Source organism: Sycon ciliatum, chromosome 5 (genome assembly GCF_964019385.1).
Source record: "Sycon ciliatum chromosome 5, ocSycCili1.1, whole genome shotgun sequence".
Lineage (NCBI taxonomy): Eukaryota > Metazoa > Porifera > Calcarea > Leucosolenida > Sycettidae > Sycon > Sycon ciliatum.
The window spans coordinates 27068996-27086217 of NC_088647.1; the positions used below are offsets into that span (position 1 = coordinate 27068996).

General features: G+C 45.7%; 2 protein-coding genes across 4 annotated transcripts in view; one reads left to right on the forward strand and one right to left on the reverse strand.

The window, feature by feature from the left end:
- LOC135818206 (protein piccolo-like) overlaps nt 1-13123 on the reverse strand; it is a 130455-nt gene extending 117332 nt beyond the window's left edge. The window contains exons 1-3 of one of the 3 annotated variants that reach the window (XM_065331555.1): nt 12828-13123; nt 6404-6822; nt 2541-2707 (exon numbers count right to left, since the gene is read on the reverse strand). In XM_065331555.1, coding sequence (XP_065187627.1) covers nt 2541-2707; nt 6404-6550 — 314 coding nt within the window. In that variant the 5' untranslated portion in view covers nt 6551-6822; nt 12828-13123. Of the gene's footprint in view, nt 1-2540; nt 2708-6403; nt 6823-11303; nt 12118-12827 lie in introns of those variants that run through there. The other 2 variants (XM_065331554.1, XM_065331556.1) reach the window with 2 other exon arrangements.
- On the forward strand, nt 225-1060 carry LOC135816703 (EEF1A lysine methyltransferase 1-like). The gene is given in 2 exon segments (XM_065329830.1): nt 225-472; nt 474-1060. Coding segments are annotated over 2 exon segments (618 nt in total). The 5' UTR covers nt 225-275; the 3' UTR covers nt 895-1060.
- Nucleotides 13124-17222: the final 4099 nt, after the last annotated feature.

Genomic DNA, 17222 nt, shown 5'->3' on the forward strand with positions numbered 1-17222 from the left:
AAAAATTGGGCGTCCTGGGATAATGGAGATGGAAATGGCGAGCGATTTTCGTGTGACGGCGCAAGTCCAGCGCTGAAACGATGTCTGCAGCTTGTTACGCTGGTGCTGTGCTTTATTTGCTATTGGATTTGGGCCCAACAGGTTGCTCGTCGCCAGAGCTTTCCAGAAAGCCCACGTTTGTGGAAATCGGTCAAAGGAAAAAGGAAATATTCTCCAAACTTTGGCGAACCAAGGATCGAGTCGAAACAGCAACAGCCGTTCTCACTCGATTCGAGATGTCTTCTGACTCGGACGATGAGCCACAGCTGTCTGCGCACGCGCTAGCAGCTCTCAAGGAGTTTTATACTGAAAATCAGGCGTCAGCTGAGAGTAATGCAGAGCAGATGCCTTCTGAGAATTGGCAACTTAGCCAGTTCTGGTACGACGAAGAAACTGCAACCGCATTAGCCGAGGAAGCGATATGCGAAGCAGGACTCAGGACGAATTGCTTGCATATCTTGTCCAACTACATACTACAAGCTGCAATCCATCAAACCAGAAGGCTGCCGGGCAGTCCTGCTGGAATTCGATGAGCGGTTCCAGCAGAATGGCGAAGACTTTGTTTTCTACGACTACAACAAAACACTGGAGTTGCCCGCGGATGCCGCTGAGCAGGGATCCTTTGATATTGTGCTGGCTGATCCTCCCTTCCTGTCAGACGAATGCTTAGAGAAGACGAGTCAAACTGTAAAGTACTTGAGCCGTGGAAAAGTGCTCTTGTGCACGGGAAAGATCATGGGAGAGGCAGCAGCACGGTTATTACAGGTGCGTGAATGTCAATTCCAACCGCATCAATCGAAGGGCCTGGCCAACGAGTTCCGCTGCTTTGTGAACTACGACTCTCAACTCAGTTGAGGAGAGCGCTGGCACCCCAACATCATCTCCTTCAATCTATGGCCTGGTATCCAATGCCGATCGTTCCTCTCTGGAAGGACACGAGACTCATACTTTCCTGGACTGCACCTAGACCAGCTGAAGACGGCGCGTAGTACTGCGGTCATCCCCGGAATTGTGCAGTCGTGCTCTGTGGGAGTGCGCACATGCACGTAAGTGCAACTAGAAGGCTGTTGCCCGCAGATCAGCACATCACAGCCGTGTTGCGCATTGTCCACATCGCAATACACTTGCTGTCTTGGGGAGCAGCACATGTAGCAGACCGGCTGTATGGACGCTTGGTTGAGATCGTTTACTGGATCAGCTCCGGAGCATTCCGCAAGTGCTTATTACTTGTTACTTCAAGAAGTACCAGCCAATACAAACCTAGAGTAAATGCAGTAGTACTGATCAAAGAGGAGAAAGTCGGAAGAGGCTCATGGAAACTAGCACGAGTAACTGAATTGACGGAGAGCAGTGACGGTGAGATTAGAACAGCAAGGCTGAGGTTTAGTAATGGTGATAACGTCACAAGACCGTTGTGTAAGCTGTATCCAATTGAGTGTCAGTGTGAGTGTGAGTCTGAGTCAAGTATGCCTGACGAGTGTTGTAAAATGATGTGTTGTTTTCCTGTTTGATGGCGTTCCCCAAACTGTCTCGTCTAGTCGCGTGCATGTGTGATATGAGCATGCGCGATTTTGCAGTCGAGAGTCATTTTGTCAGTCTTCTTGTTCGTCCCTTTGAGTGTTGTCTCCATTTCCGTCTTGTCAATATAAATAATGTAACAAACCAGTCTTGTCCTTTGTGTCCTGCGTCCCGGGGAACGGAATGGCTGAGGTTCCGTTACACGAGCCAGTCGTTGCACCAGTAGCAGTCAGGCTACCATCTCGCAGAGCGGCAGCTACCAGGGGTAGAGAAGCTCTCAGGAACCTTATCCAGGATGGACAGTTGTAAATATTGCGAACTAGGTTCGTATTCCATGTTTAAATTTCATTGTTGTTAGATAAGTGCCTTTGTACATTGAGAGCATTCAGCCAGGGTAGTTTATAAACTTTGCCGCACCGTTAAGTAACCTAAGTTGGACAGATAGATAATTCACAAATTACGGTAGAACCTTTTCAAACCGAAACATTCGGTCGGTTACTTGCAATTGTACAGTTCAACAGTATATATTTTAATTTATTTATTGCAACACCTATTAAAGGAATCTACTAGATTAGTTTTATTAATCTCTGAACTCACTCCAGAGCAATCTAGTTAATTGGAACAGTAAGCTCAGTAGCAGCAAGTCAATAGACTATCGCAAACGTTCTATTTAGCAGAATTCAAGTATTGCATGCACTTCACACACATAATAATTATGTTACTGGAGTAACGCCTTTCGCATAACTACGGGAATGAATAGAATGAGGTGCGCACTCAGTAGAGATGATCTGATGAGTTGGCCTCGAGTACGTTTAAGGAATATCCATGTACATGACAAGTGGTTTTGCTCATGGTGTTTGTACTGAGTGCGCAACTAACTCTATTCATTACGTCTACTAGTATGTCCTTCTTATCGTCACGGAAACTTAATAAATTTATCATTAAATTCACTTCATCAATCAACGTCATCATTTTAAACTCACCCAGCTACTATGTACTCCAGACTGGCCGTGCCAATCCGGGCCAGCTCAGCGAGTAGATCAATTCCTTTGCAATGCTCGTCCTGCTTCAACTCCGATATTATCATCCTAGCGACAATTGTTGGAAGGTATCTGGAGGAGGGAGGTTCCGGGACACAATGCGGAATCTCCTGAAAAGAGAGTGCAGCCAAAAAAACAACAACACAAGGATTATTGCCGTGATCAGCAGGACAAGCCGAGTCGACATGTACATACTGTATTCGTGCGGTCTCAAATGGCAGTGAAGAGAATAATGAGGATTCGAACAAGTTTCGTACAACATTCATCAGTAATCTTTGTTGTGCTAATGGACAAAGAAAGCAACTCACATGAACTCTTAAAAGTTATTGAAAGCCTAAGTAAGATACTTAATATTATATAAGTTTCAACCACTTCTGAAGCTCAGCGACCTTTGGAGAATATCCATGAAGTCAGACAGGATAGAGCACTTCTCCAACTAGACTCGGATGGAGAGGCCAGGATTAATTTATAGGAAGAAAAGATGACCAAAGAGCTACACGTTACGCTGGTCAGTGTCATGCAATGTTATCGCATGAGCTGATTGTAAAGTAACTGCAGTGGTCTTACTGCATATTATAGCTTAACATGTAGCTCATTGGTCCTCTTTTCTTCTTTTTAACTTCTCCAACTTCTCAAATTGTTTTTTAACACACTCTGAGCATCAGTCACTGTTGTGCCAAATGTCGCATGCCAGTAATTAATGTTTCAGCCCTAGAACACACTTGGGCACAATAGCAGAACCTCACTGATGATAACTCCTATCAAGTGTCGAATGACTGTTCAAAATCCGTCCCTGCACTACTTGAGCACTTTCTATTCAAAAGCAAGAGAGTGTACCAACCAAACCTGTACTAGTCATGTATAACACACACACACTAGCGTGCCGGTGAGCATGGCTTCTTTATGTACGCTACTAGTGACTCAACTTGCTCAACAAAGGCTATCATTCTATCTTTCCCCGTCTCATTTCCCATTTTCGCTTGTGCAGTTGGTCGAGTAGCTTGCTAGCTGTAGTACGCCGCACCCCAGGTACAGTGTTACAACTGACATCCTAACTAAAGTCATCAAGCAGGCTCCTTGCAGAACAACTGGTTGAAAGCACTAGCCCACCACATCTGGAAAGTATCGTAGTTGTGCCACAGCTGGAAAGTGTCATACATTGGGCCAAAAACTTCTCTCCCCCCCCCCCCCCCACAGCAAAAAAACACTGGAAAATACGGAAAACCAGTCCCAGTATGCGAACCGTGAGTCAGGCCAGCATTGAGCTAAATGCGCCTACATTTTTTCACAAGTGCATCCTTACTGTTCGCTTGTGTATTGACAAGTCTGAATTCTCGCCGGACAATTGCTGTCCCCTTAGCTTCGGCATTGACCATACTAACGCACATTGGTGATTGTGATACTAGCTTTTGGCATTGGACCATAATATTGCATATCGTTCACGGCAATTGTTGCCTATGCCCTGATAACACACCGCGTATTTGCTGGAGTATAATGCGCACCTGAGCGTTATGCACATCCCCCTTTTTTTAGCAACGTTTCAGCAATTCAAGGTACATCCGGAGTATAATGCGCAGCCCAGATTTCAGAGCATAATCGATCATAAAGACAGTACTATAGTGCAATCATTGTTAGGCCATCATTTTTTATAGCTATGTTTCGCGTCGTCCGCACGCATACGTTTTGATTTTTTTCGGAAAAATATAAAAAAATCTTAAAAGCACAGTGAGCGATCGTGCGAGTCATCGATGCATCAGTGTGGACTGGTTGCATACAGCGAAACTGGGATTCAGAAATGGCCTCGAGGTCAGCATTGGTGAATCGTTTGTTCGGCATCTGGAAGCAATATTCTATGAGCTAACACCAGACAGCCTCAAGCTGAGAGGATGCGTCATTCCGGAGGTCTTCGCACCGCTGCTGAAGTCTGAGTACAATAATCCAGCGAAGCATAGGCACCAACGGTTGCCTCCTCTGTCCAAAGTGAATATTTACTCATGCTGATAACCCAGATGTTGTGCTTCGATGTACGATTTTTCTTTCGAATATACACCATGCACGAGCTATTGTGCTATGTACAGGGAATACACCTCTGATGATGAGCCTTTTTTTATTATTTTGCCACTTTTATTTTTTTCCACCTCTCGCATATGATTCTGGAAGTTGAACTGACGCGAAACATAGATATAAAAAATGATGGCCTTAGAAGTTATCAAAACAAAATTAATATTGACGTGTACATGTACATTCGTATAATGCACGTTGTGTGAGTGCGGCATGCAGATGCTTGTGGTAATGTGTACATGTACATGTGTATAATGCACGTGCTACGAATGCGACCTCATACTCCTCATGCATTAGTACTAGTGTAGCTGGCAGTAGACACTTGAAATGCATACGTTTGACCTGAGAAGTGTGAGAGGTGACAGACTTCGCAACAATTTGATGCATTGCACTACTTATCGAAGTACCTGCATTTTCGTATTCGGAGTATAGTGCGCACCTGCGATTTAGGACTTGAAATAGCACATTTAAAGTGCGCACTATACTCCGATTTATACGGTAGCTCCCAAACAGGTCTGCTTGTTGGGTGGTTAGTAACTGAAGTTATACTTTATCTTCCATTAATTTTAGTTATTTGAATTCGATTGACACTTGCTGAAGTCATGATAACATTTTAATTAAAGGGGAAGTTAAGCCTAAAATCATATGTTCACCAGTTGTAGTCTTCGGGGGTGCCGAGTCGAATGGTCTTGGTCCGAGAAAGCTGAGGCGCTCCGTTCCCCCTTTAATCCCAATTGAACTCGCGCACTTCCACCGGAACTAGGTGACTGTGCCCTACTAGATGGGGATGTGTGTCATTGAAAGCGCCATTTCATTCTTATAAAAGCACGGATGATCGCGATTGGCTGATATGTTGGCGTCTTTCGGACGCTGAGTCCACTCGTTTTGGTCCGAGAAAGCCGCGATGCAGCGTTCGGCCCGTATTCCCCATCGAACATAGTTGCTTAATTAAGCGGTCATGTGTTCCTGCATGCACAAGTCACCTGGTCACCGTGCCTGCAAGCTACAACTTTCACACAATCAACTCGAGTGACAGAAATGCGCCCAAACAGGCTGTAAAAGCTGTACCCTCCAGGCACGGTGACCAGGTGACCAGATTCACTCTCGCTCAGATGAGTACTCGGGCGCGAGCTTACGCATGCCGCGTTTTTCACGACCAGGAAAATCACCTGATCACACTTCACGAGTCCTTGTCAGAGTTGCTGTTGCCGTGTCGGCAGCAAGAAGACTTCCTCTCTGGAGAATTTTGTTTCTTCATTCGTGGATGATATATTTTGAACTAGCAGGACTCAACGGAGCTCTTCCTCTTAACACACTGAACTGCGAAACCTCCCGGGAGATCCAGCCTGGACTGGTGATGCTGCTGCTGCTCTCAGAACGCTCGTCAAACACGGCCCCGAGACATGCACTCGCATTCTTGAAATGCGCGCATGGTGGATGGTCGTGTTTTCCAATTTCAACAAATTTCAGTCGATCGATAAGGCAAAAATGTGTATGGTAAGTATGGTTGTTTCGTACACTGTCAGAAAGCCTTAGATCTCAGCTATGCGCAGAGCACCATTCTAGCTGTCTCCTAGCAACAAGACTCTAAAAAACGAGGGCCAAACGTACCGATACTATAGTATCGGTTTGCTTATGGTAGACCGGTAAAGGATTAACTTCCCCTTTAATAGAGCAACGTATTGATCCACAACAGCAGAGTGTACATGTTTAGAAACGACCATATCAACGAAAAGTGTACTTACGCCATCGTAGAAACTACTCAAGAATTCTTCAGTGCAAGCGTTGGCCTTCTCCTCGACCTCACATTCTGGCAGTGCCACTGCGGGTGCAGTATCCCCATTTGTTGCCGCGGCAGCAGATGGTGGAACTGCTGAGGCACCTGCAGACATACTGACGGAGCGATTGAGGGGCGGAGGGCCAGAAAACGATCCACTGACACTTGCAAGCGCTTCGGTACGGTCGCACCTAGCATCCAACGCACTTGGATATCCACGCAGCGGTCGGTCCCTGGAGCTATTGCAACTTGTGCTGGGGCGTGTTGCGGCTGAGGCGGGCACAATGTTGTTGATCCTGTCCTGCCTGACGCTGGAAAAGAGCTACCGTCTACACGCTGCGTGGAGACGACACTGGATCCGCTGTTGCCAAACTTGAACAACTAGGGCTGAAAGACAACACCAATCAACAATATCAGGTGACAAAAAAAATCAGCTCTCATTCTTTGCGCCAAATAAGGCTAAGTTTCTACTTGCACTGTGCGTATTTATACTGAGATATTGGATTGATTTAGATTTGCCAGTAATCCTTCTGATGAGATGGTCTCGCAAACGTTAAAAAGAAATACTTATCCATGAACTCGGATAATCGCATTGTTATCGCACGTCTCGACTGCTTATTATCTTGTTACAGTCGTGGATAGTTCTTTCATAACTCGTTCCTATGTGATCTCTTCTTCTAATTATACATGACAACAAGATTTGCTTATGGTGTTTGTACTGACTGCGCAGCTTGCTCTATTTATTGCGCTAATAACATTCTTATCTCCACAGAAGCATTTCAATAATAATAATAATAACAAGAGAGCTTGAAAGCTGAGGGGCCTACGCTATGCTTTTTTTGCCTAGCTAGCTCATCATACATGTTATTCAAACTGATGGAAATGGTTTTTTTTCCATTGATTGGCTACATCAAACTTTCTCTTTGCATTCGAGGGATATACGACACCGTCTACCACCTTGATGACCTTGGCAAAAAATGAATAGGGATGTTACAATTTTTTTCATTTCTCCTATTTTTTCAAGACAACCTGGGATTCGAACCCACACTGTCGCCCTACATGCATTCCCCAGATACACTTCGCATACATATTCATTCTTCCAAGTTGCTTCACGTTATCATATATCGGAACTTGCATTTGAAAGCCCTATTCGAATATTGTGACCAGCTGTCTTTGATGGTACGGTACGGGACAGGTGCGGGATAGCGCCAGGCATGCCGATGGCACAAACAAACAATCACGGAATTAAAGCTGTGTGGACCCTGGCTAGCGCCAGACGTTACTGAAGTAACGTCTTTTGCATAGCTACGGGAATAATAGCCAATGCTGTAGACAGCAAGTTGTGTGGGCCATAAAAGCTTCATCATTACATCTACAAGCTTAAAGTAAGCCGAAATGCCAGCCATGGCAAAAAACTGCTTTGAATGGGGGGGGGGGGGGGGTGAACTTCTTTTTGTATGCACAATTGCTTATTTGTCACTGCCAACCTGTGAAATCCACACATTTTTATCTATGGATTCTTTCTGTAACCTGAACATGTGCAATACGTGCCAAATTAACTTCTTCAAAAAATGATATGATACATGGTAGATGAGTTATCCTGAGATACGGGCAGTGCCCGGTCCCAAGGTGCCCGGACAAGAGACGTCTGAGTGTACATAATAACAACACCCACACATCTTCACGACACTCTCCGAACGATCTCTGGGCTACACCAATCACTAAAAGAAAAAAGATAATCATTCGAATTTTCTGGCAAAGCTCATCTTCAGGAATTCATTTCTTTCTTTTAGTGATTGGTGTATCCCAGAGACCGTTTGGAGAGTGTCGTGACAATGTAAGGGTATAGTGGGTGGCTACATTGGAGTCTTCGCATTTTTGAGAAATAATAACAAAAAATAATGGAATAGTGGATGCTATCCTATGACGGCTATGATGCTCAGTATGACAGCTACACCATAGCTCAGTGGTTAGAGCATCACTGGCCTCAAGCGAGGGTCCCTGCTTCGAGTCCTAGTGGTGACAGTCAATTTTTTTTCTTCAGAATTTTCCCGTTTGCATCTTTCCCCCAAACATTATATGCATATGTTATGGCTTTGGGCTTGCCGCGCGCTAGTTTGCATGTGAAGTGTGTGGGTTACAGTGAGGGCTGCGTCCTACCTGCCTGTATGGATTCACAGGAAGCGCGAGTTTCGAAGTCCGAAGAAAATGTTGAACGGTCTCTGCTGTAAAATCTCGTGCGATTTGTACGACACGACAGGCAGCAGTTGTAGCGATGTTCAACATCGAACGGTACGAGTCATAAGGCACTGTCTGATGATTGCGAAAGCATGAAACTTTAAGTAGCAGCAAACAAGCCTTGATTACCCATGTTGTTCTGTCTTTCTACGATTACCTGATTACTATACAGGATTTGGGGGCTCCGCCAGCCTGACTTCTCTATGTGCTTTAGGTCTGAGTTACGCCTGGCCCTGAGTGAAACTACTGTCGTGGACATGGAAATCCGGTCGCACGTCTAGCGGGCCCAGTGTGCTGGCCATGCATGCCGTGGGTAAGCAGTACACACATGCTGCTGCGCGTTGGTCGCATCGGATCAAGCGCTGTTCTGTACGCGCTGAGGGCGCCGGGCCCCCGCCAAACGACTGGATTTTCCATCCACGACAGTTACAAGACTACAGTACGTTTTTTTATAATAGACTCTGAAATCCTTGAGAACGTACTCAAGGCCACTTTTGAGAAAATGTCATGCGAGTTGCGTCACGAAAATCTGCGCGCGAAATTCGAAAACCAGGTGTGACTCGTGGCATTTCGCCATTTTGTTCAGAGTGTCCTTCGAGCTAGCTCCTCGTGGCTGGAGGAATCATTATGGAGGATTAGCAAGACGAAATTCGCGTTCGCGTTCGCAAACATTTTTCAGTTCGCGAACTGCATTGCGAACTTTCGCATTTTTCGTTCGGAAAAGTAGTCGGAACACGAATCGCGGATTCGTGTCAGGGCAGTCATAAATTTACCATGCTGTACTGTCTGTAGACAATGTACGTCGTGTCAACGTCATGCATGTGCGAATTCTGTTTGCTAATCCTTCTCATAACGCGAATTCCGTCACTGAGTTCGACTTTCCTTGGAGAGCGAACGCGAACGCGAATTTCGTCTTGCTAATCCTCCGTATTTTGTTGCTGACTGCTCTGTGGCCCTATTTAGCTTTTTCTCGAGTGTCTTTTCGTTCGTGGCAACTTGTTCTCTCGACATGCCAAAGCGCGAACGGGCCATGGTAGAATCTACATGGTGGTGTCTGTTTTACAATTTTTGCGAAGACGAGGAGTACAATGGCTGGGCATCGAATTGGTCCCAAGTATTCCATTCGTCATGCTGCTGTTGCGTGTGGCGTCAGCATTTCCACCATGAACAGATGTACCAGGGATGCTGACGGCGAAAATCAGCGTGCTGCGCTGGCCTTGTCTGTCTCTAGTGATGAAGGTAACGAGAGTGACAATCCCCAATGTGAGACTCGTGCCATAAAATCACTCAACCCTGACGGATTTGCTTTGGACTGTATAAGAAGTAATTTACGGATTCTATGCTGCGAAGGAGCACCCAACACTGGACAAAGTTCCTGCTTGCTGCATAGAAAGCATCGATGATTTTCCAGATATGAGCAAAACTAGCTCTTGGAAAATGTTGGGTTCCATGGGATTCCAGTGTGGCAAGACCAGAGGTATCACACACATGATGATGGAACGGCACGGGATTGTGTCATGGCGGCATCCCTACCTGTGAGACATACCTGGATGACACGTGGGTCAATGCGCGTCACACAGTTTCTAGGAGGTGGTCCGACAATGGTGACAGGAGTGTATAGGCAAGCAACCAAATGAAGCTCCATCAGGTAAAGGCAAGCGCTTTATTGTTCTGCATACTGATGGACGGGACGGATTCGTGAAAAAACTGCGCCGATGTGTTCGTGACTGGAGACCGACGAGGCCGACGCCAACGATGATATACGAGCACATCTGTTCACTGTGTAATACTGTCGTCACAAGTGCAACACAAAACACGGAATTATTGGGGCCGTTTCGACGCTCGCTCGTCTTCTACTATTCGCAGATGTTGAACCAGACACAACTGTGACCTATTTGCATTGTGTGTTTGTGTGTGTGTGTGTGTGTGTGTGTGTGTGTGTGTGTGTGTGTGTGTGTGTGTTTGTGTGTTTGTAAAACCGCTCATGTATTGCTTCCTTTTAGTCTCTTTATGGGTGCTGTGTGAACAGCCCTTGTGATTTGTTGTGGTGTTTGAATTATTGCAATACAGCATTTGAATTATTCAGTACAGTTTGCCACAGTAAGTCGTGAAAAGCCACGACTCACTGGTTTCCTACAAAGGTTAGGAGAACTGCAGACAGCAGTGCACAACTGCACAGTCATGTACATGTACATGCATGCGTTGTACCGAAAAAGAAGAGAAAAAAAGAATTAAGATGAACTGTACTGGATTCGAACTCTGGCGGACACCATGCACGTGATGAGCTTTCCTGGCTAAAACTTTCGTTTTAAAATCAAAATCCACTGAAAATCATTTAAAACCGGATTTTCAGCCAAAACCCGTCCGAACATCTAACTTCGACAATTATTATTATGCCGATTCCCAAACTTAAGTTTCTTCGATCCAAGACCCACACAAACGCAGCTAGCTGTGAAGAAAAAATTCAAATTTGGAATGAGAACAAACTAAAAAATCAAAATCGACAAATGTCTTTAAAAAAAACCGCACTGTAGAGGCGCACAGTCATAATTATGACTGACTATACGTTGTGCAAACAGGCTTGAGATAACTGGGACGCTCAGCCAGTCAAGACAATAATAGTCACTAACCGTTCAAGTCTTCCTCTCGCATTCATGGTATTCGCTCACCTGAACTCGACCGGCGGTCACTACACACACTACACACACTAGAAAGGCCATACTATTGCCGTTATGGGCCATAGTCCATAGATACCTACACTGCTACAGTACGTAGGAGGCCAACGACAGCACACAATCCAGCGCACTTTTGACAACAGCATGCACCCGCACTTGTTGCAACGTAACGTTGGGCGCGCGGATCCGACAGTTCACTGAAAAAACAATACTACGAGCTACGATGTTGTTGCGACATCGGCGGTAAAGTGTCTGCTCCAAACGTCGGAGCTCGCGCTTCCTACCGACTGACTTGACACTTGACTGACTCACGACTGCGTCTGGAGAACACGAGAAGCCCTTCGAACCCTTGGCCTTCCACTCCGCAAGCCTTCAAAAAAGCACCACTCCCCGCTCAATACACAGTGTTTTGGGGGAATTCATCCCTCATCAGTTGAGCTTGAGCACCAGTAGTAGGCTGAGGAAGATTGACTGATTGTGTCTGATGAGCACCGCCAAGAGTAGATAAACAAAAAACTATAAATAGAGTAACTATAATCTATGCTTGCACCACTGCCTAATATAAGTAGTATTGGTCTCCAGGCCAAACCATCACCCAGAGATACAAACTGATAGTGATACTGACTGTGACAGAGACGCGCGGTACCCAGCGCGACAAACATCTCAGCACCGGCCAGCAGCGTGAGTCAGTGTCGCACACGGACGCTGAGTGAGTCAAGTGTTGAGTCAGTCGCAGGAAGGGCGAGCTCCGACGTTTGGAGGAGACACTTACTTCATCAATTATATTCTCTTACTCGTAGATCTACGTCTTCACAACACTCTCCCCGAACGCCTTGGTCTCGAGTCTAGATATCTCTGCACCAATCACTAAAAGGAAAACTATACTAGTGAGTAGTGTTGTGGTACTATAGTAGTACTGTTCTGGTACTATAGTAGTACTGTTCTGGTACTATAGTAGTACTGTTCTGGTACTATAGTAGTACTTCGAAGTACAGTACTGCTCAATGAAATCCAGTCACGTGACTCAAGTACACGCCGGGCGTTGCGCAGCTCTAGACCTGCGAACACTGGGCTGCAAAATGGTGCAAGGTGCAAACTTGAGTGACGCGGCTGGATTTCATTGAGCGGGACTGTAGTAGTAGTAGTAGTAGTAGTACAAAGTTTGACTTTGGATTTTTCTTCAATCCTCTTTCTGATCACATTATCATGGATTTTCAATAAGTTTCTTTGAATAGTATACCTGTGTAGGCTGTAGTACTAGTGGTAGTAAAAGAAATAGGCCGCACCGAAAAAGACTTGGGTAACCCGACCAACAATGCGCCGACCGAAATGTTTTACATACACCGCATCATACCCAAGAAAACCTTAGCTGATTTATGTTTGTACATGTACTGACTGTGGAAATGTTAGTTTACTGTTTAGGGAGCCCTTTTTTGGGGGGGGGGGGGGGAGTGAACAACCGTACTAGTCACTGCTTACCTCTGAGTGATGTTGAAATCAGCTTCGGTTTACTAGTACTAGTAGTAGTTTCACAGGCAGGTTCCTCCTATCTGTCGCTTACTGTGTACCACTGTTACAGTAGGTCGGTGCTTCGGGCGTTAGGCAGGCTGCGTGGTGTTTGCCTTTCTTAGTCTAACCCCCTATAACGCAATTCCCAGCCAGTGGAGAACAGACTTTAGCAATCAAACGGAACAATTATCGCTCCAACTATACACTTGTGAAGAAGAGGTTGGTACGACTTCGGCGTAAGGGAGCAACACAAACTATACTCTTGAACAAGAAAGGCAAAAACGCAATCTGCAGCGAGAGCACGAGCTGGTGCTGGTTTTGTAAGCTAGGTTTGACCTACATCAGTACAGTCATGAACGTGACAACATTGTGTGTGGGTGTTTATCAAAAAGTCTAGAAGCGTCTAGAAGCGTTTAGAACTGCTGCCAATTTTACAGTATTACGTGATAGAGAGAAGGTTTGAGAGCCTGGAAGCGTGCGTAGGTGATCATGGTGATACGCACTGCACTTGAACCCAACACATGACTCGCAAGACCGGGGATTTGTCAACAGTGGAAGGTGGTAATTGGTACTAGATAATGCAATACTCGTACAGTACTAGCACCAGATATTTATTTTTATTGGGTTAAAATCCAGCACTAGATAAACCTTGTTGGTTTGACAGCATGAAACAAGGTACCGGGTTCAACACCCATGGTTCAGATGGTCCCAACGGACGGGGCTCTACCAACTGCGGATGGGTTGTACTTCAGTAAGGTCACTGTTTCCGAACACGGTGTCCTCCACCTTTACTTGTACCATGCTGTCAAACCAACAACAAGGTTTCCGAACACAGTCAGTCACATGGTCACAGTGGTCCTCCGCCACATGCAGTCAATCATCATACCTGTATGACGTGTAGAACTAACAATCACGTGATGTACTACTGAACCCTACGTGTACGTGATACTGAGGACAACATCCTTCTGCCAGTGCAGTGCAGCGGGCTCAACACAATGATGTGGAGCACTATTTGTATTGCACGCAAAGGGCACAATGGAGGATGTCTACAGATTTGTCGCAACTCACTCCGGAGCTGCCACAAATCTGTAAACCCCCGGTGTGCCCTTTTTGTGTACGTGGTACTTCTGTACCTCCCAGACCCTGATTGAGGTCACGCGGACAGTCATGCCCTGACGGTTGAGTAATAAAATGACTATGTTCCTACTCTGCAATTCCTTATCAGTTCACTTCTTTCTACTTACTGGTATTATTCCATTCACCAAGGCTGGCTCTGTCCTCCTCCAAAGGTCTCTGTTTGTTTCTTTTATCATTATACATTTAGATAGTGTTGCTATCCCTTCCCACGTTCTGTTTAGACGGACCCTACAGATGTCTTGCCTTTATCCTGACGCATGGCGTCATGCAGAATCTCCTTCATTTTTGCCCTATAAAAGCGCCAGTGCTTTACTGATTTCTTCATAACAGAACCGAGCAGACAGAGCAGTTCTGACCTCCAGGTGTGTGCCCGAGTAAGATCGTCTCTTACCTTCACTTTATTGCCTTACCTCCAGAAGAGTCACCAAAACGCGTGTTCTCGGGCGGGCGAGACTTGTCACCTACAACAAAGGGTATTTTGTCCCTGCAACAGTCAACACTGGCTTTGTTATGCCATTATAATACAATGTAGGTAGCTGATTAATTAAGGAGGTACAACGCGAGTCAGGCAAGGAAATAACTGTATTCGATCGGTCTCCGGTACACATCTGGAGTTTGAAGGCAATGGGGGAACGGAAAGAAGTGAGCTTACTCCGCCTTCGCGACAACAGCAACAACAACAAGGTTAAAGTAAAACAGGTTCCATTGACATTGTAGTTGAAACATGAGCTACCACTAGTATCAGTGTAAGTGTTCACGCTATCATGGATTTTCAATTCAATAAACATCTCTGTCTAGCATCAGTGTAACTACAAATTGCAATTTCAAATTTGGACTTCACGGAGAATTTCAAAGTTTTAGGAGATTAGAGGCCAGTGTAAAACTGTTAAAACAATTAAATTACTTCAGAAGTATCGTGTCCGTTCCCGAAAGTAACTCACGACGGCCGCTAACACCCACCCGGTAAACCCTGCTGTAACTGTAAGCTCACCTTGAATACCTTGAACGACGCTCTGGGATGGCCAGGCGCCGGAAGTCGCTTGGGTAGCGGGTTGGTTCCGCGTCTCGCTACACCGCGTGTCGTCTCGATACTCTGCCAAGTACCAGCCTGTGGACCACAGTCAGGTACTTGGCAGAGACTGAGTTATGACTGGTGTACGATTCATTAATGCACTAATGCCATTGATGGCAATACTGACACGAAATTTACAACGTTAGATGAATGCAGACAGCGGCAGTACTAAAACTAGGCACATGTAGAAGAACAGCTCGCATATTATGCTTACAATTGAGCTCTCCGCATCTGTGAGTGAAAAAAGGTTCCAAGTGTCGAAGTGATGTCGGTTTTCGGCTAAGACAAAGGCTTCAGGGACAGTGATGTTGGTTTTCTTCAGGTCTTGCTTTATAGTGTCGGTCCATCTGGTTGGTGGATGTCTGCGTGGCGTTTTAACATCTTCGATGTTGAAGGCGATGCCCAAGGCTCGGTATGACGGGGCCTCCGGTCCCGCTCTGACGACGGGTCCAAACCAAAGTAGTCGCTACTGACGGCAGATGTCAAAGTCCAGTACATGTACTCGCGGTACTACTAACAACCAGGAGAAAGCCAGGAAGAGGAAAGGTCAAAAGGGTTACGTCATTGGCGGACAATTACATGTACTTACCGTATACCCCGGTGCGGCTTATACCCCGGAAAATACGGTAGTAGGTCCAAGAGTACATAACCCCCACTGGCCCCAGAGTGTGCAACGCCGATCCAGCTCTGCATAGGGTCTTGGTCGAGCGGAATCGGATCTTCTGATGTCATGCGTACACTCCACACCAGCGCAAGGCCGGTCTCGAGGCAGGGTACCATTGTTTTTGATCCAAGAGCACCCGCGACTCCCCGGGTTCCCCTCAGATGTGTACGGTATTATGACGCAAAGATTCGATCCGCTCGACCAAGACCCTATGCAGAGCTGGATCAGGCGTTGCACACTCTGGGGGGTTATGTACTCTTGGTAGGTCTTATTACATAACCCAATACTAGCACACTACTAGTATTAGATAAACCTTGTTATAGTTCACGCATATTGTTAGTTTGACAGCATGAAACAAGGTGGAGGACACTGTGTTCGGAAACAGTGACCTTACTACAACCATCCACGGTTGGCAGAGCCCCGGTCCGTTGGGACCATCTGAACCATATGCCATATGGGTGTTGAACCCGGTTCTGACCCTCATTATGCTGGGGGAGTTTTAGACTTACCTAACGTCAGTCGTGTACTCCTTGATCGCTCCTGGATGTCGTCCTGATAGTTATGTAGCTACTTAAACCTGACTTATTTTTTTAAATATTTTTGTCTTCCAACTTTTGCCCATGGCGTCCCTCTCTCAGCTCGTCAGCTGTCAACAGTCACTGTCACCACCATGAGACTGTCGTGAGAAGGTGATCTCTGCAGACGAGGTTGGTGATGTCCCGACGCGGCCATGGGTAGGCCTTCACCATTCAAGTTTTTTGACCAGTACTAGTTTGCGTGTTCACGTGACAACTTCAACAACAAACAAGTAATTTCCCAGCGCCAGCGGTACTTGTGGACATAACCAACGCGTAGCCAGTGTGTTCCGACGTGGTGAAGGCCTACCCATGGCCTCTCTTGCCGTCGGACAGGATGCGTATTATAGGTGACTGTAAAGTAATGTAATGTGCTCCACAGGCAACCATTAATTCGGCCGTCAGCAACAGGTAAGCACAAGCACACTATCAAGGCAAGGAAATTTGTGTATGATTGTATTGTATCGTATTGTATGGAATATAATTTTACCTCATTGGCTCAACAGATCAATTTATTACTACAAAAAGGCCGGAAAATCCGATTATATGGAGATAAAAAAGAAGGAGCAAACCAAAATGGATGATTTATTATTATTATTATTATTATGCTCTATTCGCGTTAGCATCAGTGAGCTTATAAAGCTCACATATAGCCTTCGCTTAAGCCGCAAGAAGGAGCAAGTGAGCGCGAGGAAGCGCAATGCACACAGAGCGTCAAAACAAAACAAAAAACAAAAAAACAGAAAAAAAAGAGACAAGCTGCAAGAAGGAGCAAGTGAATGCGAGAAAATGGATGAAGTGGAAGAAAATAACAATCCCCAATAAATTCTGCAATTACTTTTGCCTAACTCATATTCAAACTGATTGAAAAGTTTTTGCAATACAATGATATAGCCAATCAATGGAAAAATCTTTCC